The 24,070-nt window shown below is 67.8% G+C and overlaps 2 protein-coding genes across 2 annotated transcripts in view; one reads left to right on the top strand and one right to left on the bottom strand.

The window, feature by feature from the left end:
• Window positions 1-220: 220 nt before the first annotated feature.
• On the top strand, window positions 221-16,537 carry LOC128838531 (steroid 21-hydroxylase). The gene is made up of 10 exons (XM_054030780.1): window positions 221-446; window positions 654-743; window positions 1,024-1,178; window positions 2,936-3,031; window positions 3,371-3,478; window positions 5,962-6,048; window positions 6,825-7,037; window positions 14,934-15,103; window positions 15,699-15,802; window positions 16,257-16,537. Exons 1-10 carry the CDS (start codon window positions 221-223, stop codon window positions 16,535-16,537), a joined length of 1,530 nt encoding a protein of 509 aa, XP_053886755.1.
• A 1,826-nt stretch (window positions 16,538-18,363) lies between these two features.
• TNXB (tenascin XB) overlaps window positions 18,364-24,070 on the bottom strand; it is a 72,650-nt gene continuing 66,943 nt past the window's right edge. Inside the window, exons 34-41 of the mRNA XM_054030594.1 lie at window positions 23,734-23,877; window positions 23,082-23,212; window positions 22,185-22,317; window positions 20,953-21,104; window positions 20,750-20,846; window positions 20,144-20,305; window positions 19,675-19,838; window positions 18,364-18,967 (exon numbers count right to left, since the gene is read on the bottom strand). Of these exons, the coding sequence (XP_053886569.1) occupies window positions 18,887-18,967; window positions 19,675-19,838; window positions 20,144-20,305; window positions 20,750-20,846; window positions 20,953-21,104; window positions 22,185-22,317; window positions 23,082-23,212; window positions 23,734-23,877 (1,064 nt within the window). The 3' untranslated portion in view covers window positions 18,364-18,886. The remainder of the gene's footprint in view (window positions 18,968-19,674; window positions 19,839-20,143; window positions 20,306-20,749; window positions 20,847-20,952; window positions 21,105-22,184; window positions 22,318-23,081; window positions 23,213-23,733; window positions 23,878-24,070) is intronic.

Here is a 24,070-nt window from a genome sequence, read left to right as displayed (position 1 = left end):
GAGGGGCGCCGGCGGAGGTGGGGGAGGGGACTCGGGGCTGCGGGTCGGGAGTGAGGGGCACGGGCGGAGCGGGGGGCTGCGGGTCGGGAGCGAGGGGCACCGGCGGAGCCAGGGGCTGTGGGTCGGAGCGGGGGGCACCTGCGTCACGCCTGTCTCTCCAAGGCCCCATGACGAATGTCTCTGGGGCTTTATATCCCGCCCGCGCCCCGATGCCCCAGCCATGCTGACGGCCGCCCTGCTCCTGGTGCTGGTGCTGCTCGCCCTGGCCGTGCTGGGGGGCGGGCGGGGGGCTCGTAGGGGGGGCGGCTTGAGCGCCCTGCCCGGCCCCTGGGCCCTGCCCCTGGTGGGGGGGCTGCCCCACATGCTGCACCCCGAGCTGCCACTGCACCTGCTGGAGCTCGCCCGGCGCTACGGGCCCGTCTACCGGCTCCGCTTCGGGGCCAAGGGTGAGCGGGGTCGGGCCCCCCCCTGCTGGCCCCCCCTGGGATCCCCCTTCCTTCCCCCTGTGCCCTGGCCCCTCCCCCACCCGGCCCCCCTTCCTTCCCCATGTGTCCTGCCCAGGGCCCCCCAGCTTACCCCCTCCCTGCTCTGTCCCGGCCGGAGTTCCCTCCCCTCCTGGGTCCCCCCATTAACGCCCCCGCGTGTGCCCCCAGACGTGGTGGTGCTGAACAGCGTGGAGTCCATCCGCCAGGCACTGACCCAGAAATGGTCCGATTTCGCCGGGCGCCCCCCCAGCTTCGTCGGTAATGGGGGGCTGTGGGCTGAGATGGGGGGTTGGGGCTGGTTTTGGGGGGCTGTGGGCGGGTGTGGGATGTGTTGCCGGAGGGTTTTGGGGGGCTGTTCATGAAGGTATTTGGGGGGATCAGCCCCTCCTCCAGCTCCCTGAGCTCCGACTCCCCTGGGCTCTGCCATCAGTAGGGTCCAGAGTTAACATGGGAACGGGGCAAGTCCCGGGGGCTTGGGTGCGGGTGGGAGGGTCTCTGCCCGCTTGGTCACTAACCCTCCCCTCCCCTCCCCCCACAGCGGATCTCATCTCCCTGGGGGGCCACGATCTGTCCCTGGGCGACTTCACCCCCAGTTGGCGCCTGCAGCGCAAAGCGGCTCATTCGGCCCTGGCCCGCGCCCAGCGCCTGCAGCTGGACCCGGTGCTGGGGGCGCAGGCGGCTGCGCTCTGCCAGGTGAGGGGCCCGCTTCGCCCCCCAGGGACCCCTAACCCCCGGGAAATACCACCCCCCTTAGGGACCCTGTGCTTCCCAGGGACCCCCCTAACCCCAGGGAAATACCATCCCCCATAGGGATCCTCTGCTTCCCAGGGACCCCCCAACCCCAGGGAAATACCATCCCCCATAGGGACCCTCTGCTTCCCAGGGAATCCCCAGGGACCCCCCTAACCCCAGGGAAATACAACCCCCCATAGGGACCCTCTGCTTCCCAGGGACCCCCCAGGGACCCCCCTAACCCCAGGGAAATACCATCCCCCATAGGGACTCCCTGCTTCCCAGGGACCCCCCAGGGACCCCCTAACCCCAGGGAAATACCGTCCCCCATAGGGACCCTCTGCTTCCCAGGGAATCCCCAGGGACCCCCCTAACCCCAGGGAAATACAACCCCCCATAGGGACCCTCTGCTTCCCAGGGACCCCCCTAACCCCAGGGAAATACAACCCCCCTTTAGGGACCCCCTGCTTCCCAGGGACCCCCCTAACCCCAGGGAAATACAACCCCCCTTTAGGGACCCCCTGCTTCCCAGGGAACCCCCCAGGGACCCCCCTAACCCCAGGGAAATACCATCCCCCATAGGGACCCTCTGCTTCCCAGGGACCCCCCTAACCCCAGGGAAATACAACCCCCCTTTAGGGACCCCCTGCTTCCCAGGGAATCCCCAGGGACCCCCCTAACCCCAGGGAAATACAACCCCCCTTAGGGACCCCCTGCTTCCCAGGGAACCCCTCAGGAGCCCCCTAAGCCCAGGAAAATATCACCCCCATAGGGACCCCCTGCTTCCCAGGGACCCCCCAGGGACCGCCCTAACCCCAGGGAAATACCATCCCCCATAGGGACTCCCTGCTTCCCAGGGACCCCCCAGGGACCCCCTAACCCCAGGGAAATACCATCCCCCATAGGGACCCTCTGCTTCCCAGGGAATCCCCAGGGACCCCCCTAACCCCAGGGAAATACAACCCCCCATAGGGACCCTCTGCTTCCCAGGGACCCCCCTAACCCCAGGGAAATACAACCCCCCTTTAGGGACCCCCTGCTTCCCAGGGAACCCCCCAGGGACCCCCCTAACCCCAGGGAAATACCATCCCCCATAGGGACCCTCTGCTTCCCAGGGACCCCCCTAACCCCAGGGAAATACAACCCCCCTTTAGGGACCCCCTGCTTCCCAGGGAATCCCCAGGGACCCCCCTAACCCCAGGGAAATACAACCCCCCTTAGGGACCCCCTGCTTCCCAGGGAACCCCCCAGGAGCCCCCTAAGCCCAGGAAAATATCACCCCCATAGGGACCCCCTGCTTCCCAGGGATCCCCCTAACCCCAGGAAAATATCACCCCCATAGGGACCCCCTGCTTCCCAGGGACCCCCCAGGGACCCCCCTAAGCCCAGGGAAATACCACCCCCATAGGGACCCCCTGCTTCCCAGGGACCCCCCAGGGACCCCCCTAAGCCCAGGAACCCCCCTGAGCCCAGGGAAATACCACCCCCCATAGGGACCCCCTGCTTCCCAGGAACCCCCCAGGGACCCCCTTCACCCTGGGGAGCCCCAACCCATCCCCCTCACATGGGCACTTGCCCTAAGGAAACCCCCCAGCAGGGACCCCCACGTCTCACTTCCCGCCCGGAACCTGGATCTGCTCTGCCCCGCTCCCGCTGGGGACCCGCCTTGCCCGGGGCCCGGGGGTGCTGGACCCCCTTGACCTGTCTCTGCCCCCCAGGGTTTCCGTAGCTATGGGGGGGCCGCTGTGGACGTGGCCCAGGACTTCTCGCTGCGGACCTGTCGCACCATCTGCGCCCTGGCCTTTGGCCCCATGGTGAGCCGCGAGGGGACCCAGGCGTCCGGGCGGGGGCAGGGACCCACCCCAGGGGATCCAGGCGTCCGGGACAGCACCCCATTGGGACTCAGCTCCCAGTACCTGGGGGAGGGGATGGGACCCCGTACCCCTGGGACCCAGACATCCAGGACGCTCGTGCAGGGAGCGCACCCCTAGGGGACCCAGGCGTCCGGGGCGGCGGGGCAGGGAGCGCACCCCTAGGGGGCCCAGGCGTCCGGGCAGGGGGGCAGGGACCCACCCCTAGGGGACCCCGGCGTCCGGGTCGGCGGGGCGGGCGGCGGGGGATTTGGGGGTCTCCGTCCCGCTCCCTCCCCACAGATGCCGGACGCCGCCGCCATCCGGGACATCCACGACTGTATCACGGAGCTGGTGGAGCTGTGGGGCCGGGGCGCCGTGCGGGCGCTGGACTCGCTGCCCCTGCTCAGGGTGAGGGGGCGGCGCCGGGGGGGCGCTGTGTGTGGGTGGGGCTGCAGGGGGCGGTGTGGGGCGGGGGTGGGAGTGTCACTGTGGGGCGCGGCGGAGGGCGGGGGGGCTGTGGGGGGTGTCGCTGTGGGGCCAGCAGGGGGCGGTGTGGGGCGGGCGTGTCGCTGTGGGGCGCGGCGTAGGGCGGGGGGGGGACTGTGGGGGCGGGGTGTTGTTGTGGGGCCAGCAGGGGGCGGGGTGGGGAGTGTCGCTGTGGGGCGCGGGGGGGGGGGCGCTGTGTGTGGGTGGGGCTGCAGGGGGCGGTGTGGGGCGGGGGTGGGAGTGTCACTGTGGGGCGCGGCGGAGGGCGGGGGGGCTGTGGGGGGTGTCGCTGTGGGGCCAGCAGGGGGCGGTGTGGGGCGGGGGTGTCGCTGTGGGGCGCGGGGGGGGGGCGCTGTGGGGGGTGTCGCTGTGGGGCCAGCAGGGGGTGGTGTGGGGTCGAGGTGTCGCAGTGGGGCGCGGTGGAGGGCGGTGTGGGGCTGGGGTGGGGGTGGGGGTGTCGCTGTCGGGCGCGGCGGAGGGCGGGGGGGCTGTGGGGTGTCGCTGTGGGGCGCGGCGGAGGGCGGTGTGGGGCGGGGGTGGGGGTGTCGCTGTGGGGCGCGGCGGAGGGCGGGGGGGCTGTGGGGGTGTCGCTGTGGGGCGCGGCGGAGGGCGGGGGGGCTGTGGGGGTTGTTGCTGTGGGGCCAGCAGGGGGCGGTGTGGGGCGGGGGTGGGGGTGTCGCTGTGGGGCGCGGCGGAGGGCGGGGGGGATGTGGGGGGTGTCGCTGTGGGGCGCGGCGGAGGGCGGTGTGGGGTGGGGGTGGGGGTGTCGCTGTGGGGCGCGGCGGAGGGCGGGGGGGCTGTGGGGGTGTCGCTGTGGGGCGCGGCGGAGGGCGGTGTGGGGCGGGGGTGGAGGTGTCGCTGTGGGGTGCGGCGGAGGGCAGTGTGGGGCGGGGGTGGGGGTGTCGCTGTGGGGCGCGGCGGAGGGCGGGGGGGCTGTGGGGGGTGTCGCTGTGGGGCCAGCAGGGGGCGCTGTGGGGCGCGGCGGAGGGCGGGGGGGCTGTGGGGGTGTCGCTGTGGGGCCAGCAGGGGGCGGTGTGGGGCGCGGCGGAGGGCGGGGGGGCTGTGGGGGTGTCGCTGTGGGGCACGGCGGAGGGCAGGGGGCTGTGGGGGTGTCGCTGTGGGGCGCGGCGGAGGGCGGGGGGCTGTGCGGGTGTCGCCGTGGGGCCAGCAGGGGGCGGTGTGGGGCGCGGCGGAGGGCGGGGAGGCTGTGGGGGTGTCGCTGTGGGGCGCGGCGGAGGGCGGGGGGGCTGTGGGGGTGTCGCTGTGGGGCCAGCAGGGGGCAGTGTGGGGCGGGGGTGGGGGTGTCGCTGTGGGGCGCGGCGGAGGGCGGGGGGGCTGTGGGGGGTGTCGCTGTGGGGCCAGCAGGGGGCGGTGTGGGGCGGGGGTGGGGGTGTCGCTGTGGGGCGCGGCAGAGGGCGGGGGGGCTGTGGAGGGTGTCGCTGGGGGGGCCAGCAGGGGGCGGTGTGGGGCGGGGGTGGGGGTGTCGCTGTGGGGCGCGGCGGAGGGCGGTGTGGGGCGGGGGTGGGGGTGTCGCTGTGGGGCGCGGCGGAGGGCGGGGGGGCTGTGGAGGGTGTCGCTGGGGGGCCAGCAGGGGGCGGTGTGGGGCGGGGGTGGGGGTGTCGCTGTGGGGTGCGGCGGACGGCGGTGTGGGGCGGGGGTGGGGGTGTCGCTGTGGGGCGCGGCGGAGGGCGGGGGGGCTGTGGGGGTGTCACTGTGGGGCGCGGCGGAGGGCGGAGGGCGGTGTGGGGCGGGGGTGGGGGTGTCGCTGTGGGGTGCGGCGGAGGGCGGGGGGGCTGTGGGGGTGTCGCTGTGGGGCGCGGCGGAGGGCGGGGGGGCTGTGGGGGGTGTCGCTGTGGGGCGCGGCGGAGGGCGGGGGGCTGTGGGGGTGTCGCTGTGGGGCCAGCAGGGGGCGCTGTGGGGCGCGGCGGAGGGCGGGGGGGCTGTGGGGGTGTCGCTGTGGGGCGCGGCGGAGGGCGGTGTGGGGCGGGGGTGGGGGTGTCGCTGTGGGGTGCGGCGGAGGGCAGTGTGGGGCGGGGGTGGGGGTGTCGCTGTGGGGTGTGGCGGAGGGCAGTGTGGGGCGGGGGTGGGGGTGTCGCTGTGGGGCGCGGCGGAGGGCGGGGGGGCTGTGGGGGGTGTCGCTGTGGGGCCAGCAGGGGGCGCTGTGGGGCGCGGCGGAGGGCGGGGGGGCTGTGGGGGTGTCGCTGTGGGGCGCGGCGGAGGGCGGTGTGGGGCGGGGGTGGGGGTGTCGCTGTGGGGCGCGGCGGAGGGCGGGGGGGCTGTGGGGGGTGTCGCTGTGGGGCCAGCAGGGGGCGCTGTGGGGCACGGCGGAGGGCGGGGGGGCTGTGGGGGTGTCGCTGTGGGGCCAGCAGGGGGCGCCGCAGTCTCAGTCTCGGGGTCCCCCCCAGGTGTTCCCCAGCGGGGCCCTGCGGCGGCTGCTGCGGCGGGTTCGGTTCCGAGACGCCTTCGTCCGGGCCCAGATCCAGCGGCACCAGGTGGGGGCGGGGCTGGGGGCTCCCCGGGGATGGAACTATGGGGGGGGGGCTGGGGGTTCTCCAGGTTGAGGGGTGTCCCTGGGATCGGGGTCTCTGGGGCTGGGGTGGGTTACACGGGGGGTATCCGGTGCAGGGTTTGGGGGTCGGGGAGGGGATCTCTGGGGCAGGGGGGCAGGGTCCCCGGTGCGGGGTTTGGGGGTCGGGGTGGGGGTCTCTGGGGCAGGGGTTTGGGTGTCGGGGTGGGGATCTCTGGGGCAGGGGGAGAGGGTCCCCGGTGCGGGGTTTGGGGGTCGGGGTGCGGGTCTCTGGGGCAGGGGGAGAGGGTCCCCGGGGCGGGGTTTGGGGGTCGGGGTGGGGGTCTCTGGGGCAGGGGTTTGGGGGTTGGGGTGGGGATCTCTGGGGCAGGGGGGCAGGGTCCCCGGTGCGGGGTGTGGGGGTGGGGGTCTCTGGGGCAGGGGGAGAGGGTCCCCAGGGCGGGGTTTGGGGGTCAGGGTGGGGGTCTCTGGGGCAGGGGGAGAGGGTCCCCGGGGCGGGGTTTGGGGGTCAGGGTGGGGGTCTCTGGGGCAGGGGGAGAGGGTGCCCGGGGCGGGGTTTGGGGGTCGGGGTGGGGGTCTCTGAGGCAGGGGTTTGGGGGTCGGGGTGGGGATCTCTGGGGCAGGGGGGCAGGGTCCCCGGTGCGGGGTTTGGGGGTGGGGGTCTCTGGGGCAGGGGGAGAGGGTCCCCGGGGTGGGGTTTGGGGGTCCCCATTCCTTCCCCTCACCCCTGCTTCCCCCCAGGAGTCGCTGCGCCCCGAGTGCGCCCGGGACATGGTGGATCACATGCTGCAGCTGCTGGGGGAGCGGCGGGGGGCTGGGGGGGACCCCGCGGCCGAGGGGGGCCTCACCCTGGAGCACGTGCACATGGCGCTCGTCGACCTCTTCATCGGGGGCACCGAGACCACGGCCGCCCTGCTCACCTGGGCTGTGGCCTTCCTGCTTCACCACCCCCAGGTGAGCCCCGAACCCCCAAACCCTTGTGCCCCCAAACCTCCCCTGTGCCCCCCCAAACCTCCCCTGTACCCCCAAACCTCCCCTGTGCCCCCCAAACCCCTGTACCCCCAAACCTCCCCGTACCCCCAGACCTCCCCATACCCCCAGACCTCCCCTGTGCCCCCAAACCTCCCTGACCCCCCAAACCCCTGTACCCCCAAACCTCCCTGTATCCCCAAACCCCCAACCCTCCCTGTACCCTGTAATCCCCCACGGCCGCCCTGCTCACCTGGGCTGTGGCCTTCCTCCTGCACCACCCCCAGGTGAGCCCCAAACCTCTGTACCCCCAAACCTCTGAGTACCCCTGTTGCGGATTGTGGGGGAGTTAGGGCCCTGCACCCCTCTTCCTGAGATTCACTGCGACTCTCAACCAGCCAGTAAAGCAGAAGGTTTATTTAAGGAGAGGAACACCGTCTCAAGCAGAGCGTGTAGGTACGACCAGACCCCCTCAATTAGGTCCCTCGGGGAGGTTCAGGGAGCTTAGACCCCAGCTTGGGGTTCCCTGCGTTGCACCACCCAGCCCCAACCGAAACTAAACCAAAACTCCTCCCGCTGCTTCTCTCCTTTGTTCAGTCTCCCGGGCAGAAGGTGTTAATTCTCCCCACCCCCGTTCCTGGCTCAGGTTACAGCTCAGGTAGCTTCCTTCAAGGGAAGTCCCCCATCCCCACTGCAACCCCCCTGCAACATTCCCAGGTCAAATCTGCCCTGCTCCCTGCTCCGTCACATCTCTCCCCCCTTCGAGACTGAACTGAGCGGGGTCACTCTGCCCAGTGACCTGGGGAAGTTCAGGGCTCCCTCTCCGGGACAACGCGTCCGCTATCAGGTTGTCACGTCCCTTCACATGGACCACGTCCATGTCATAATCCTGCAGGAGCAGGCTCCACTCAGGAGCTTGGCGTTGGCTCCTTTCATCTGGTGCAGCCAGGTCAGGGGAGAGTGGTCGGTGTGCACGGTGAAGTGACGCCCAAAGAGATATGGCTCTAGTTTCTTGAGGGCCCACACCATGGCCAGGCATTCCTTCTCGATGGCCGCGTAGTTCTGCTCCCGGGGTAGCAACTTCTTGCTCAGGTACACGATGGGGTGTCTCTCCCCCTTTTCATCCTCCTGCATTAACACCGCCCCCAATCCTGTGTCTGAGGCATCGGTGAACACCATAAAGGGCTTGTCAAAGTCTGGGTTTGCCAGAACTGGGCCACTGACCAGAGCCTCCTTCAGCGCCCGGAGAGCCTCCTGGCACTCCTCGGTCCAGACCACTTTGTCTGGCTTCCCCTTCTTGCACAGCTCAGTGATGGGGGCGGCTATGGCGCTAAAGTGGGGCACGAACCTCCGATAGTACCCTGCCATCCCAATAAAGGCTTGGACCTGCTTTTTGGTTTGAGGAGCGGGCCAGTCTCTGATCACCTCCACTTTGGCTGGTTCCGGCTTTAGGCAGCCGCTTCCCACCCGGTGGCCTAGGTAGGATACCTCAGCCATCCCCACCTTGCACTTCTCCGGTTTTACGGTCAGCCCAGCCTTCTGGAGTCGGTCCAGCACTTGTCTAACCTGGGATATGTGGTCCTCCCAGGTCTGGCTAAAGACACAGATGTCATCGATATACGCCACGGCAAAACTCTCCATCCCCCTCAGTAGCTGATCCACCAGGCGCTGGAAGGTGGCCGGCGCTCCCTTGAGGCCGAAGGGCAGGGTCAGGAACTCATAGAGCCCCAGAGGGGTGACAAAGGCCGATTTCAGCCTGGCATCTGCATCCAGCGGCACTTGCCAATAGCCCTTTGTAAGATCCATGGTGGTAAGGTACCGAGCACCTCCCAGCTTGTCTAGGAGCTCGTCCGGCCTGGGCATGGGGTAGGCATCGGCCACAGTGATGGCATTGAGCTTCCGATAGTCCACACAGAACCGGATCGACCCGTCCTTTTTGGGGACCAGCACCACCGGCGAGGCCCAAGGGCTGGAAGACGGCTGGATCACCCCCAAAGCCAGCATGTCATTGACCTCTCTTTCCAGGTCCTGAGCAGTTTTCCCTGTGGCTCGGAAGGGGGAGCATTTTATAGGCGGGTGCGATCCTGTCTGCACCCGGTGGACAGTCAGATTAGTGCGTCCAGGCTGGTTGGAAAACAGCTGCTGGTACAGATGTAGCACCCCTCCGATCTCAGCTCGCTGGGCAGGGGTTAGCCGATCAGAGAGGGGAATTGCTTCCAGGGGGAAGCCAACTCTTGTCCCAGGGAATAGATCTACTAAAGGGTCATCTCCCTGCCCCTCCCAATGTCCTCACACGGCCAACACCATATTCCCCCTGTCATAATATGGCTTCATCATATTCACATGGTACACCCGGTGGTGGTGTGCCCGGTTCGACAGCTCCACCACATAGTTTACCTCGTTTAGTTGCTTGACAACCTTGAAGGGCCCTTCCCAGGCGGCCTGGAGTTTGTTTTTCCTCACGGGGATGAGGACCATCACCTGATCCCCAGTGGCGAAGGTGCGGGCCCGTGCTGTGCGGTCATACCAGACCTTCTGCTTCCTCTGGGCCCTGGCCAGATTCTCCCTGGCCAGGCCCATGAGCTCGGCAAGTCGTTCCCGGAAGGTCAGGACATACTCCACCACCGACTCTCCGTCAGGAGTGGCCTTCCCCTCCCATTCGTCTCTCATCAGGTCCAGGGGCTCCCTTACCCGCCTTCCATATAGCAGTTCGAAAGGCGAAAACCCGGTAGACTCCTGGGGCACCTCCCTGTACGCAAACAGCAGGTGAGGTAAGTACTTGTCCCAGATCATAATTCAAAATGATCTGGACAAATTGGAGAAATGGTCTGAGTTAAACAGGATGAAGTTTAACAAAGACAAATGCAAAGTGCTCCACTTAGGAAGGAAAAATCAATTTCACACATACAGAATGGGAAAAGACTGTCTAGGAAGGAGTACGGCAGAAAGGGATCTAGGGGTTATAGTGGACCACAAGCTAAATATGAGTCAACAGTGTGATGCTGTTGCAAAAAAAGCAAACATGATTCTGGGATGCATTAACAGGTGTGTTGTGAGCAAGACACGAGAAGTCATTCTTCCGCTCTACTCTGCTCTGGTTAGGCCTCAGCTGGAGTATTGTGTCCAGTTCTGGGCGCCGCATTTTAAAAAAGATGTGGAGAAACTGGAAAGGGTCCAAAGAAGAGCAACAAGAATGATTAAAGGTCTTGAGAACATGACCTATGAAGGAAGGCTGAAAGAATTGGGTTTGTTTAGTTTGGAAAAGAGAAGACTGAGAGGGGACATGATAGCAGTTTTCAGGTATCTAAAAGGGTGTCATAAGGAGGAGGGAGAGAACTTGTTCACCTTAGCCTCTAAGGATAGAACCAGAAGCAATGGGTTTAAACTGCAGCAAGGGAGGTCTAGATTGGACATTAGGAAAAAGTTCCTAACTGTCAGGGTGGTTAAACACTGGAACAAATTGCCTAGGGAGGTTGTGGAATCTCCGTCTCTGGAGATATTTAAGAGTAGGTTAGATAAATGTCTATTTGGGATGGTCTAGGCAGTATTTGGTCCTGCCATGCGGGCAGGGGACTGGACTCGATGACCTCTCGAGGTCCCTTCCAGTCCTAGAATCTATGAATGAATCAGTCCTGCGGGTGCTGATTCATAAATGTTTTCAGCATCATTTTTAGCGTCCCATTGAACCTCTCCACCAGCCCGTTGGATTGGGGGTGATATGCTGAGGCCCAGTTGTGCCGGACCCCACATCTCTCCCACAAGCACCGGAGTAGGGCCGACATGAAGTTGGACCCTTGGTCCGTCAAGACTTCCTTGGGGAACCCCACTCGGCTGAAAATGGTCAGCAGCGCATCCGCCACAGTGTCTGCTTCAATGGACGATAAGGGCACTGCCTCGGGGTAGCGGGTGGCGAAATCGACCACCACCAGGATGTATTTCTTCCCAGACCGGGTCGTCTTGCTGAGAGGTCCCACTATGTCCATGGCCACCTTCTGGAAAGGCTCCTCTATGATGGGCAAAGGTCTCAATGCTGCCTTCCCCTTGTCCCGGGCCTTCCCCACCCTCTGGCAGGGGTCACAGGATCGGCAGTACTGCCGGACGTTGGTGAAGACCCCGGGCCAGTAAAAGTTCTGTAGCAGCCTCTGCCTGGTGCGCCGGATCCCCTGGTGCCCTGCGAGAGGGATGTCATGGGCCAGGTACAGTAGCTTGTGGCGAAACTTCTGGGGAACCACCAGCTGCCTCCTGATCCCCCACGACTCCACTTCCCCTGGGGGAGCCCACTCTCGGTACAGGAACCCCTTCTCCCACAGGAACCTCTCCTTGCATCCTCTCCTCATGGTCTGTACCACACTGAGGTCAGCCAGGCCCCTTAGCTTCCGCAGGGAGGGGTCCTTCTGCAACTTGGCCTGGAACTCGGCGGCTGGGGAAGGGATGGGGACCTGCTCCCTCTCGTCGGCTGGGTCGGAAGCCCCAGCCACCCCGCGGCCTGTCCTTGGGTGTTCCCTCCCCACCCGGGAAGGGTTCGGTGCCTCCGGTGGGACATCCTTCCCAAGGTCAGGGCGTAGTGCCCCTCGCCGGCTCTGGCTACGGGTCACGACTAAGGCGGTCTGGGGGCTGCTTGGCCAGTCCTCTAGGTCCCCCCCCATCAACACCTCAGTGGGCAAATGGTGGTGCACTCCCACGTCCTTGGGGCCCTCCTTGGCCCCCCATTTCAGGTGTACCCTCGCTACGGGAACCTTGAATGGGGTCCCGCCCACCCCGGTCAGGGTCAGGAAGGTGTTGGGCACCACCCGATCTGGGGCCACCACCTCGGGCCGGGCCAGTGTCACCTCTGCGCCCGTGTCCCAGTATCCATAAACTTTCTTCCCATCCACCTCCAGGGGAACAAGGCACTCGCTCCGCAGGGACAGCCCCGCGCCAACCCTGTAAACGGAGAACTTTGAATCCGGAGCATCTGGCCCCCCAGAGAAGCTGGCCGGGGGCCCTTCTCTCTCTTGAGCAGTTGATAAGCTGCCAGCCCCTCTTGCGTGGGAAGCCTGCCCCTCGTCCGTCTGGGCCTCTACCAAGTTAACCCGGTGCGGGTTCGGTCTGCTCAGTCTGTCCTTGAGCTTGGGGCACTGGGCCCGAACGTGGCCTCTTCGGCCGCAGTAATAGCAGCTCAGGTCCCGTGGGTCCCCTCGAGCCGGTCGGTTGTCCCTGATGCTGGGCCTTCCCCGTGGGAGGGGATTCCCCATATTCCCACTTTGGGAGGTCCCAGGGTGACTCTCTCTCTGTATCGCGGCGGGCCTGTTCCTTTGGGGCTCCTCCCTGCCACCCCCTGACCGGCTCTTTACAAACTCATCAGCCAGCTGCCCGGCGTGTCGCGGGTTCTCTGGCTTTCTGTCCACCAACCACAGCCTCAGGTCGGATGGGCACCGCTCATACAGTTGCTCCAGTACCAGCAGTTTAATCAGGTCCTCCTTCGTCTGGGCCCCACCAGCCCACTTGCTGGCGTATCTTTCCATGCGGACGGCTAGTTGCAGATATGAGATCTCAGGGGTTTTATCTTGACTCCGGAACCTTTCCCGGTACATCTCAGGAGTCAGCCCAAACTCTCGTAGCAGGGCCCTTTTGAATAGTTCGTAGTCCCCTTTCTCTGCCTCTCCCAGTTGGCGGTACAATGCCACGGATTTGGGGTCCAGTAAGGGGGTAAGGACCCGGAGTCTGTCCGCGGGATCCACCCGGTGCAGCTCGCAGGCCGTCTCAAAGGCCTCCAGGAAGTCATCCATGTCCTCCCCCTCCTTGCGTGGGGCCAGGATGCACTTATCAAAGCTCCATGCAGTCCTGGGTCCCCCCTCACTCACCGCAGCCGGGGGTTCGCTGCCCTTCAATCTCGCCAGTTCCAGTTCACGCTGATGCTGTCTCTCATTCTCCTCCCGTTCATGCTGTCTCTGTCTCTCTTCACGCTGATGCTGTCTCTCTTTCTCCTCCCGTTCATGCTGACGCTGTCTCTCTTCATGCTGTCTCTGTTGTTCACGATCCTCCAGCTCTCTCAGTTTTAGCTCTTTCTCCCATTCCAGCCAATTCCGCTCCCCGGATGCCGAACGTCGCAGGGAGGATCCTCTGCTGGCCGGCGGGCTTCGCCGGGAGGACCCCCTGCTGGCCGGGGGGGTCACGGCGCCCTCGGTATTTGCTGGGCTCCTCCCCACCCTTCCCCTAGGCATAGGAAGGAGGGGTCTCGGGAAGCCCTCATAGTAGTCAAGGAAAACCAAACAATGGTAGGTAAATCGTATAATGGCTGACAGGGGTCAGGCTGGTGACTCTTGCCTATATGCTCGGGGTCTGACTGATTGCCATTTTTGGGGTCGGGAAGGAATTTTCCTCCAGGGCAGATTGGCCGAGCCTCTGGAGGTTTTTCGCCTTCCTCCGCAGCATGGGGCAGGGATCTCTAGCAGGAGGGTCTCTGCCGATTGAAGTCACCTAAAACAGGATTGGGGACTTCAACAGCAGAGTCCAGGGAAGGGGTAGGGACGGTTTTATGGCCTGCAGCATGCAGGGGGTCAGACTAGATGATCATAATGGTCCCTTCTGACCTTAAAGTCTATGAGTCTATGAGTCTATGAGCCGGCTGACCACTCCCAGCTGGGACAGACACTGGTGCCTGCGCTGCATTTGCCAGGCTGCTTCCCTGAGACACAGGGATCAGTTCATTCGCGCGATCTTCTGCCTCCAGCTGGGCAATGAGCTGTTCTTTGGTGAGCCTCCCAATGCGCAGCCGCCTCTGCTTGCACAGCTCCACCAGGTCGCTCTTAAGCCGCTTGGCATACATCTTCCTGCTGGCCACTCACCGGCCTGTGTGCTCACAGCTCCCCACAGTTCCCAGGGGGACCCCTAGTGTGCCAGCCCTTCTCGAGGTCACCACCTCTCTGCCAGGGTCGAGCTGCAGACTCCTCCGCCCCTGGGACCACTCGCTGCGATCCCCCCGGGGGACCCTGTTACTGCAAAAGTCCTTCTCGCTGGTCACACACTCCCAGGGGTAATAACCATCTCCCTCTCACTCTTCAGCACGCCTGGTCCCCGTCAATCCCCCTTCGTTTTACTGCTCCCCAGTCACTTACTGCAGGAAGCGCCGTCCACGGGGTGCAGTAGATCCCGCCGCTGCCACCAGTTGTTGCGGATTGTGGGGGAGTTAGGGCCCTGCACCCCTCCTCCCGAGATTCACTGCGACTCTCAACCAGCCAGTAAAGCAGAAGGTTTATTTAAGGACAGGAACACAGTCTCAAGCAGAGCGTGTAGGTACGACCAGACCCCCTCAATTAGGTCCCTCTGGGAGGTTCAGGGAGCTTAGACCCCAGCTTGGGGTTCCCTGCGTTGCACCACCCCGCCCAAAACTGAAACTAAACTCCTAACTCCTCCCGCTGCTCCTCTCCTTTGTCCAGTCTCCCGGGCAGAAGGTGTTAATTCTCCCCACCCCCGTTCCTGGCTCAGGTTACAGCTCAGGTAGCTTCCTTCAAGGGAAGTCCCACATCCCCACTGCAACCCCCCTGCAACATTCCCAGGTCAAATCTGCCCTGCTCCCTGCTCCGTCACAACCCCCAATCCCCCACCATAGGCTCCGATCTCCTCCCGCCCCATCACTGCCCTGCTTGTTGGGGGGTGGGCGAGGGCGCTAAGTGGTTGGGGGGGCTGGTGTCTTGGGGGGGAGTTCGGGGGGGATCTCTGTGGGTGACCTTACCCAAGTCCTGTCTCTCCTTGCCTCAGTTTCCCCATTTGTACAGCAGGCAGGATTCTCCTGCCCCCGCCCCCCATAAAGCACTGGGCGATCCCTGATAAGGACGGGGGGGGGGGTCAGTGTCCATGGGGGGCACTATGGGGGTCAGTGTCCATGGGGTCCCCCCACAGGTCCAGGACGGGATCCACGCGGAGCTGCATCGGGTGCTGGGCCCCGAGCGCCCCCCCAGCTATGGGGACCGGGACCGGCTGCCCCTGCTCAGTGCCACCATCTCCGAGACGCTGCGTCTGCGCCCCGTGGCGCCCCTCGCCCTGCCCCACAGCACCACGCGGGACACCAGGTACCCCTCCCCCGCCCTGCCCCACGGCCCCCATCCCCCGCCCTGCCCCTCGCCCTGCCCCACAGCACCACGCGGGACACCAGGTACCCCTCCCCCGCCCTGCCCCACGGCCCCCCAGCCCCCGCCCTGCCCCACAGCACCACGTGGGACACCAGGTACCCCTCCCCGGCCCTGCCCCATGGCCCCCACCCCCCCGCCCTGCCCCACAGCACCACGCGGGACACCAGGTACCCCTCCCCCGCCCTGCCCCACGGCCCCCATCCCCCGCCCTGCCCCTCGCCCTGCCCCACAGCACCACGCGGGACACCAGGTACCCCTCCCCCACCCTGCCCCACGGCCCCCAACCCCCGCCCTGCCCCACAGCACCACGCGGGACACCAGTTACCCCTCCCCCGCCCTGCCCCACGGCCCCCATCCCCCGCCCTGCCCCTCGCCCTGCCCCACAGCACCATGCGGGACACCAGGTACCCCTCCCCCGCCCTGCCCCACGGCCCCCATCCCCCACTCTGTCCCCATTCCTTGCCCTGCCCCACAGCACCACGCGGGACACCAGGTACCCCTCCCCCGTCTGACACCCCCCCCCCCGTCTCTGCAGCCTCTTGGGCTTCACCATCCCCAAGGGCACGACCGTGATCCCCAACCTCTTCGCCGCCCACCACGACGAGGGCACCTGGAGCCGCCCGCTGGAGTTCAGGCCAGGTACTGCCCCCCACCCCTGTGGGTCCCCGCACCCCCCGGCCCCTCCCCCAGCTATGGGGCTGGGCGCTGATCCGCCCCCTGGAGTTCAGGCCAGGTACTGCCCCCCACCCCTGCGGGTCCCCGTGCCCCCCCGGCCCCTCCCCCAGCTATGGGGCTGGGTGCTGATCCGCCCCCTGGAGTTCAGGCCAGGTACTGCCCCCCACCCCTGCGGGTCCCCGCGCCCCCCCCCCCAGCTATGGGGCTGGGTGCTGAGCCACCCCCTGGATGCCTGGGTCCCCAGTTCTCATGGGGGGCTGGGGGCTGACACCCCCGTCCCGGATGCCTGGATCCTCGTCTTTCATTGGGGCTGGGGGCTGACCTCCCCCCACAACCTGGGTCTCCAACTCTCTCATGGGGGTGGGGGCTCCTGCCCGGACGCCTGGGTCCCGGCCGACGCCTCTCTCCAATCCCGCAGAGCGGTTCCTGGAGGCGGACGACCCCCGGCTGGCCCAGCGCAACCTGCTGCCCTTCAGCTGTGGGGCCCGGGCCTGCCTGGGGGAGACCCTGGCCCGGGCCGAGATCTTTGTCTTCCTCGGGCACGTCCTGCGCGAGTTCCGGCTGGAGCCACCTGCGCCCGGCGCCCTCCCGGCCCTGCGGGGCGTGTACGGCACCGTGATGCGGTGCCCCCCCTTCCGCGTCCGCTTCCTACCCCGGGGCCCCCCCATAGTCCCCCTGAGCCCCCCCGTGACCCCATAGTGCCCTTCCGTGTCCGCTTCCTGCCCTGGGGGCCCCCCATAGTCCCCCTGAGCCCCTAGTGCCCCCATAGCCCCCCCAGTGCCCTTCAGTGTCCGCTTCCTGCCCTGGGGCCCCCCCATAGTCCCTAGTGACCCCATAGCCCCCCCAGTGCCCTTCCATGTCCTCTTCCTGCCCTGGGCCCCCCCATAGTCCCTAGTGACCCCATAGCCCCCCCAGTGCCCTTCCATGTCCTCTTCCTGCCCTGGGGCCCCCCATAGCCCTTAGTGACCCCATAGCCCCCCCAGTGCCCTTCCATGTCCTCTTCCTGCCCTGGGCCCCCCCATAGTCCCTAGTGACCCCATAGCCCCCCCAGTGCCCTTCCATGTCCGCTTGGTGCCCTGGGGCCCCCCATAGCCCTTAGTGACCCCATAGCCCCCCCAGTGCCCTTCCATGTCCTCTTCCTGCCCTGGGGCCCCCTATAGCCCCTAGTGACCCCATAGCCCCCCCTTCCTGAGACCCCCCCCGCCACCCCTGCTGAGACTCCTGCGACTCCCTGTCGCTCCAAGCAGCGCCCTGTACCCCCGTATCCGTCACGTCTCACACCCAGCACCCGGGAGCTGCTGAGACCCGCTGGCCTGGGCAGCGTTGGGGTGCAGGGAGTTATGGGGGGGTCACTGGGGCCGGCGAGTGGGGGAGCTGGAATCCGGGATTTGCAATTCCCTGACGCTGCCCAAGCCCCACGCGCCGGGGCTGCTCTGTGACCCGGGTGCACACGGCCACGCGGGGGATCGCCCGGCCCCGGGACCCAGCAACGCCCAGAGGGACGTCTGGGCAAGTGTCGTAGGCACAGGGACCGAGGGCAGAAACTCGGGGACGGGGCCCCCTGCTCTGGCCTTTCTGCTCCCCCAGCCCCGCGGGAAGCAACCCGGACGCTGGGAAGACAGAGCCGCACACGGAGGAGACTGGTCCTAGGCTGCAGCGAGCGGCCCGGGCGCTACGAACTGTCGCCTCCCGCGGGGGAGAAACCCGCTGAGCCGAACCCCGGCTGGCGGGAGGAGGGGTCGGATTCAGCCTGTGGCTCCCCCGTAACGAGCTCGGCCCCCGGTGCCACCCCCGGCTGAGCCCGGCCTGGCGAGCTCGGGAGTTAAACCTCTGTTCTGCTGTCCCGCGACCAGGGGGTTTGCTCGGGGATCTCGGCTCCCATACAAAGGCTGGGCCGTGTCCTCCCCACAGCGAGGGGGGCGGGCGGGTAATGAACTCACGCTGGGCAGGCTCGGGGGGCAAGGCCGGGGCCTGGCTCTGGGTGTGAATCGGGAGCGGCTGGAGCCGGGTGTGGGGCTCCCCGTGGGGCTGAGTGGTCACAGCACCCGGAGGGGTTTGCTGCAGGTCACTGGCTTGGCTCTGGGAGAGACGGCCCAGGCTGGGGAGTGAAGGGGGCCCAGCGGTGCCACGGTCCCAGGCTGCACCCCGGGGATCCCCCCACAGCCCCAAACCCCCTAGTGACCCCGTAACTCCCAGCGACTTCCCCACCACCCCAACCACCATCCCCCCAGTGACCCTCTTGCCACCCTGAACCCCCCACCGAACCACCACTAGCCCCCATTATAGCCCCATCCACTCTGTACCCCAGGGACCCCCTGAAGCCCCTCATATTCCCCACCCCCCACACACTCCTGCATCCCTCCAGGCCATGGGGAGCGCCTCCGTCCTCCCCCACCCCTCACCCATCCCCCGCCCCAACAGTTTCTCACGCGCTGGGTTTTTTTGGGAACATTTTCAGCTGTTTTTTTATATATAAACTATATTGCTCAATAGACTCTGTACAGCCCCCTGCAAACCCCCTTAACTCTGCCCTCCCCAGATTTCCCCGCAAACCCCCTTAACTCTGCCCCCCAGCGTCCTCGCCCGTCCAGGCTGTTTCAATCAGAATAAAGGTGCTTTGGGTCCATCCGTCTCCGTCGCTCCACCGGGGATGGGGTCACCGCTCGCTCCCCTGCCTCCCCACAGGCCCTCCGCTCAGGGAGGTGACAGGGGAGCCCCAGAGGAGCTGGGGGTCAGGACTCCTGGGTTCCATCTGCCCCCCCCCAGGCTGGACTGGGGTGCCCCCTTCAGCCTGGGCCTGCTGCACTGTGGGGAGCAGGGACCCCCCAGGGGTGTGTGGGAGGGGCTAGGTGAGCTGGGGGGTGGGGAGGGAATTAAGTATTGGGGGCTCTGGGAGGAAGGGGGGTGTCATGGGGGGAGGGGTGGGTGGAAGGGCCCTGTGGGGGGGGGTCTCCTCATGACGCCCCGGCTCTCCCTGGTGGCGCCCGGCAGTGCTGCGGTCTCGCTTGCTCTCTCTCCCTCTCGCGTCTGTCTATCCGTCCGTCCGCATCAGCCCCGCCGCGGCCGCAGCTTCATCTCGGTGAAGGGGATGGAGAACTCGAAGCCTTTCCAGTTAAACCAGTTCACGCCCTGGGGGGGGGGCAGAAATGGGGGGTGAGAGACCCCCCCCAGCAACTTCTGTAATAGTGCTAGGCGCAATCTGTGACTCAGTTTCCCCACTGCCTTGGATTTGCTGGATGGGAAGGAGTTAATTTCCTCCCCGGGGATGGGCCAACCCAGGAGTCCTGGCTCCCAGTCCCCCCCCCTGCTTTCCCCACCAGGGCCCCCTGCCCCCAGCCCAGGGAGAGAACCCAGGCGTCCTGCCCTCCCCCCCAGCCGGGAGAGAACCCAGGCGTCCTGCCCTCCCCCCCAGCCGGGAGAGAACCCAGGCGTCCTGCCCTCCCCCCCAGCCGGGAGAGAACCCAGGCGTCCTGCCCCCCCCCCCCAACCGGGAGAGAACCCAGGCGTCCTGCCCTCCCCCCCAGCCGGGAGAGAACCCAGGCGTCCTGCCCCCCCCCCCCCCCCAGCCGGGAGAGAACCCAGGCGTCCTGCCCCCCCCCCCCCAGCCGGGAGAGAACCCAGGCGTCCTGCCCCCCCCCCCCCAGCCGGGAGAGAACCCAGGCGTCCTGCCCCCCGCCCCCCAGCCGGGAGAGAACCCAGGCGTCCTGCCCCCCCCCCCAGCCGGGAGAGAACCCAGGCGTCCTGCCCCCCCCCCCCCCAGCCGGGAGAGAACCCAGGCGTCCTGCCCCCCCCCCCCCCCAGCCGGGAGAGAACCCAGGCGTCCGGGCGGGCCGTACCTGGTGGTCCCGCCGGCTGCCGTACAGCCCGTTGAGGTTGGCGTAGTGGCAGTTGTGGTACCACCAGGCCCCGCGGTAGGACACCGCGCAAGGGATCAGCAGCCGGTTCGGGTCCCGGTCCCGCGTCGAGAAGACGCTGCCCGAGTGGTAGCTCAGCGCGTCGCCTGGGGGGAACAGGGGGTTAGGGGGACATGGGGGGGACAGCACCCCTCCCCCATCCCCCCCAGGACACAGACACCCCATCCACTGAACCCCCCAAACATAGCAACCCCCCACTGTGCCCTCAGACCCCACCCATCCCCCGGGACATGGACCCCCTGACATAGCAGCCCCCCGTTGTCCCCCATCCATCCCCCTGTGGCCCCCACAGCCCCTCGTCCTCTGCCCCCCAGCCAGCACCCCCATCTCCACCCCCACCTCCCTTTCGCTCTCCGTCTGCCCCCCCCCCCGGCCGCCCTGCGCCCCTCACCGGCCGTGCCGCGGTAGCTGCCCAGGTGCAGGCGGTAATACTCGCTGGGGGGGTCCACCCGGAACCGCTGGTACTGGGCGAACACGGCCTCCGCGCCGGCCCGGAGATCCACCCGCAGCTCCTGCTCCCCCGCCGCCGTCAGCTGGTGCAGGGCGTCGTTACCTGGGGGCAGGACGCCTGGGTTCTTCCCCAGCTCTGCGGGGGAGTGGGGGCTGGGGGATCGCAGGGCAGCCCGGGACGCCTGGGTTCTCTCCCTGCTCCGCCAGGGGAGGGGGTGGGGGGGACAGCCCGGACTCTTGGGTTCTTTCCCAGCTCGGGGAGGGGAGTGGGGGTTGGTGGGTTAGAGCAGGGGGTGAGGCTGGGAACCAGGACTCCTGGCTTCTCTCCCTGGCTCTGGGAGGGGAGTGGGGGCTAGTGGTAAGAGCGGGGGGGGGCTGGAAGCCAGGACTCCTGGGTTCTCTCCCCAGCTCTGGGAGGGGAGGGGGCTGGTGGGTCAGAGCAGGGGGGGCTGGGAGCCAGGACTCCTGGGTTCTCTCCCTGGCTCTGCAGGGGGAGGGGGTCTGGGGATGGCAGGGCCGCCCAGGACGCCTGGGTTCTCTCACTCACCCAGCCAGAACTCCTGGGACCGGTTCCCGAAGCCCTGGGCGTAGTCTTGCCAGTCGCGCCAGAAATCCGTCTTGCCATTCATGCGACGCTGGAAGACCTGGGGGAGTTGGGGGGGGGTCAGAGACAGACCCTCGGCCCCGCTGCCCCCTGGGGCAGGTTCCCCCCCGCCCTGCCCGGCCGCGCTGCCCCAGCCCCACACTCACCAGCCAGCCGCCCCCGTCGGTCTCCATGTCGCAGTACACCTGCAGGGGGCGCTGCCTGTCGCCCCCCAGGTAGATGGTCACCTCGCGGGAGGGGCCCGGCCCGTTCAGCTGCTCCTCGGCGCAGTCCCGGGGGAAGGGGTAGGTCAGCCAGACTGCCAGGAGAGGAGAGGAGGGCATGGAACCCAGGAGTCCGGGATCCCAGCCCCACCCCCTCCAACCACGAGCCCCCCCTCCCCTCCCCTCCCCGAGCCAGGAGAGAGCCCAGGAGTCCTGGCTCCCAGCCCCCCCCCCCCGCTCCAACCACCAGCCCCCCCTCCCCTCTCAGAGCTGGGGAGAGAACCCAGGAGTTCTGGCTCCCAGCCCCCCTGCTCTGACCCACCAGCCCCCCCTCCCCTCTCAGAGCTGGGGAGAGAACCCAGGAGTTCTGGCTCCCAGCCCCCCTGCTCTGACCCACCAGCCCCCCCTCCCCTCCCAGAGCTGGGGAGAGAACCCAGGAGTTCTGGCTCCCAGCCCCCCTGCTCTAACCCACCAGCCCCCACTCCCCTCCCAGAGCTTGGGAGAGAACCCAGGAGTTCTGGCTCCCAGCCCCCCCTGCTCTAACCCACCATCCCCCACTGCCCTCCCAGAGCCAGGAGAGAACCCAGGAGTCCTGGCTCCCTGCCCCCCTGCTCTAACCCACCATCCCCCACTCCCCTCCCAGAGCTTGGGAGAGAACCCAGGAGTCCTGGCTCCCAGCCCCCCCTGCTCTAACCCACCAGCCCCCACTCATCTCCCAGAGCCGGGGAGAGAACCCAGGAGTCCTGGCTCCCAGCCCCCCCTGCTCTAACCCACCAGCCCCCACTGCCCTCCCAGAGCCAGGAGAGAACCCAGGAGTCCTGGCTCCCTACCCCCCTGCTCTAACCCAGCAGCCCCCACTCCCCTCCCAGAGCTGGGGAGAGAACCCAGGAGTCCTGGCTCCCAGCCCCCGCTCCTTCAACCACCAGCCCCCACTACCCTCCCCGAGCTGGGAGAGAACCCAGGAGTCCGGGATCCCAGCCCCCCCCCCTCCAACGACGAGCCCCCACTCCCCTCCCCGAGCCAGGAGAGAGCCCAGGAGTCCCGGCTCCCAGCCCCCCCCCCCCGGCTCCAACCACCAGCCCCCCTCCCCTCTCAGAGGTGGGGGGAGAACCCAGGAGTCCTGGCTCCCAGCCCCCCCCCGAGCCAGGCTAGAACCCCGGCGTCCTGCGGCTCACCGGTGTTGAAGGAGGTGGCGATGGGGGTGCTGGGGCGGCCCCCCCGGATCGCCTGCACCCGGACCTGGTAGCGGCTGGACGGAGTCAGGTTACTCAGCTGGTGGGAGGCGGCGTCCGAGCCCAGGGGGATCTCCTGGGGGGAGAGGGAGTGAGTGGGGGGGGAGCAGCCATGGGGCTGTGGGAGGAGTCTGGGGGGGGGGACTTCTGGCTCCACAGACGGGGATGTGGGGGGAGCGGGGGGGAGGGCAGAGAGTGAGGAGGGGCATTGGGGGGGCTGAGTAGGTGGGGTGGGAGGGGGAGGTGTTGTAATGGGGGCTGGGGGGTGTAGGGACTGGGGGCGGGGGTGGGGTTGGGGGGAGCAGGGCTGAAGGGGGGCTGGGCAGGAGGATATGGGGGAGAGGCTGGGGGGATGGGGGAGATGTTGTAATGGGGGCTGGGGGGTATAGGGGATGGGGGGATGTAGGGGCTGGGGGCGGGGTTGTGGGGAGCAGGGCTGGGGGGCTGGGCAGGAGGATACAGGGGAGGGGCTGGGGGGATGGGGGATGGAGGTCTGGGACAGGGGGGTGTAGGGACTGGGGGCGGGGGTGGGGTTGGGGGGAGCAGGGCTGAAGGGGGGCTGGGCAGGAGGATATGGGGGAGAGGCTGGGGGAATGGGGGAGATGTTGTAATGGGGGCTGGGGGGTGTAGGGGGTGGGGGGATGTAGGGGCTGGGGGCGGGGTTGTGGGGAGCAGGGCTGGGGGGCTGGGCAGGAGGATACGGGGGAGGGGCTGGGGGGCTGGGGGAGATGTAATGGGGGCTGGGGGGCTGGGACAGGGGGATGTAGGGGCTGGAGGTGGGGTTGGGGGGAGCAGGGCTGGGCAGGAGGATACGAGGGGGCTCTGGGGGGTCCCCGGTACCTGCGTTTGGCCGGCAGGCGTCTCGTAGCTCAGCAGGTAGCCGGCGGGGGGGACGCGGGGGGGAGTCCAGGAGAGCCGGGCGCTGCGGGGGGTCACCTCGGTGGCTTGCAGGTCCCGGGGGGCGTCCAGCCCTGGGGGAGGGGAGAGTGAAACAGAGACCCCCCCTGACCTCCCCCCTGCCCCATTCCCCTCCCCCCCGTCGCTCCCTCTCCCTCCCCCCTCTGCTTCCCCAACCCTCCCTGTGATCCCCTCCCCCTGCCGCCCCCCACTCCTTCCTCCCCCACTGCTTCCCCAACACCTCCCCCTGCCGCCCCCCACTCCTTCCTCCCCCCTCCCTCCACTACTTCCCCAACCCCTCCCCATGACCCCCTCCCCCTGCCGCCCCCACTCCTTCCTCCCCCTCCCTCCACTGCTTCCCCCACCCCTCCCCGTGACCCCCACCTCCTGCTGCCCCCACTCCTTCCTCCCCCCTCCCCCACTGCTTCCCCCACCCCTCCGTGACCCCCCTCCCCCTGCCGCCCCCACTCCTTCCTCCCCCCTCCCTCCACTGCTTCCCCCACCCCTCCCCGTGACCCCCACCTCCTGCTGCCCCCACTCCTTCCTCCCCCCCGACCTCCCTCCTCCCCCATCCCCTTATCCCTGCCCCCCGTACCGGTGGTGAAGGTGGCGCTGACGGGGGAGCTGCGGTTGCCCCCCGTCACCCCGTGGACGCTGACCAGATACTCGGTGTCGAGCCGCAGCCCGGACAGGGGGTGTTCGGCCCGGTCCCCGGGGAGCCGCAGCGTCACAGCGGGACCTGGGGGGAGAGCTGGGGTGAGGGGGGGCCGGGCTGAGCTGCCCCCCCGCGATGATGAGGTCGTGGGGGTGCCGGGGGGAGCCCAAAGGAGCCGGGCTGGGCGATGGGGGACCGGGCTGCAGGGACCCGACAGCCCAGCGCCCCGGAGACACCCGTGCCGGCCGCCCGGACCCAGGGCAGGCGGGTGAAGGAC

Source organism: Malaclemys terrapin, chromosome 5, assembly GCF_027887155.1.
Source record: "Malaclemys terrapin pileata isolate rMalTer1 chromosome 5, rMalTer1.hap1, whole genome shotgun sequence".
NCBI lineage: Eukaryota > Metazoa > Chordata > Testudines > Emydidae > Malaclemys > Malaclemys terrapin.
This window is presented reverse-complemented; position numbering and strand designations above follow the sequence as displayed.

Bases quoted from the DNA above. Each gene is read 5' to 3' on its own strand.
- LOC128838531 (XM_054030780.1), top strand. From the start codon at position 221: ATGCTGACGGCCGCCCTGCTCCTGGTGCTGGTGCTGCTCGCCCTGGCC. The intron at 447-653 runs GTGAGCGGGGTC...GTGTGCCCCCAG, and splicing joins GCTCCGCTTCGGGGCCAAGG to ACGTGGTGGTGCTGAACAGC. The intron at 744-1,023 runs GTAATGGGGGGC...CTCCCCCCACAG, and splicing joins GCGCCCCCCCAGCTTCGTCG to CGGATCTCATCTCCCTGGGG.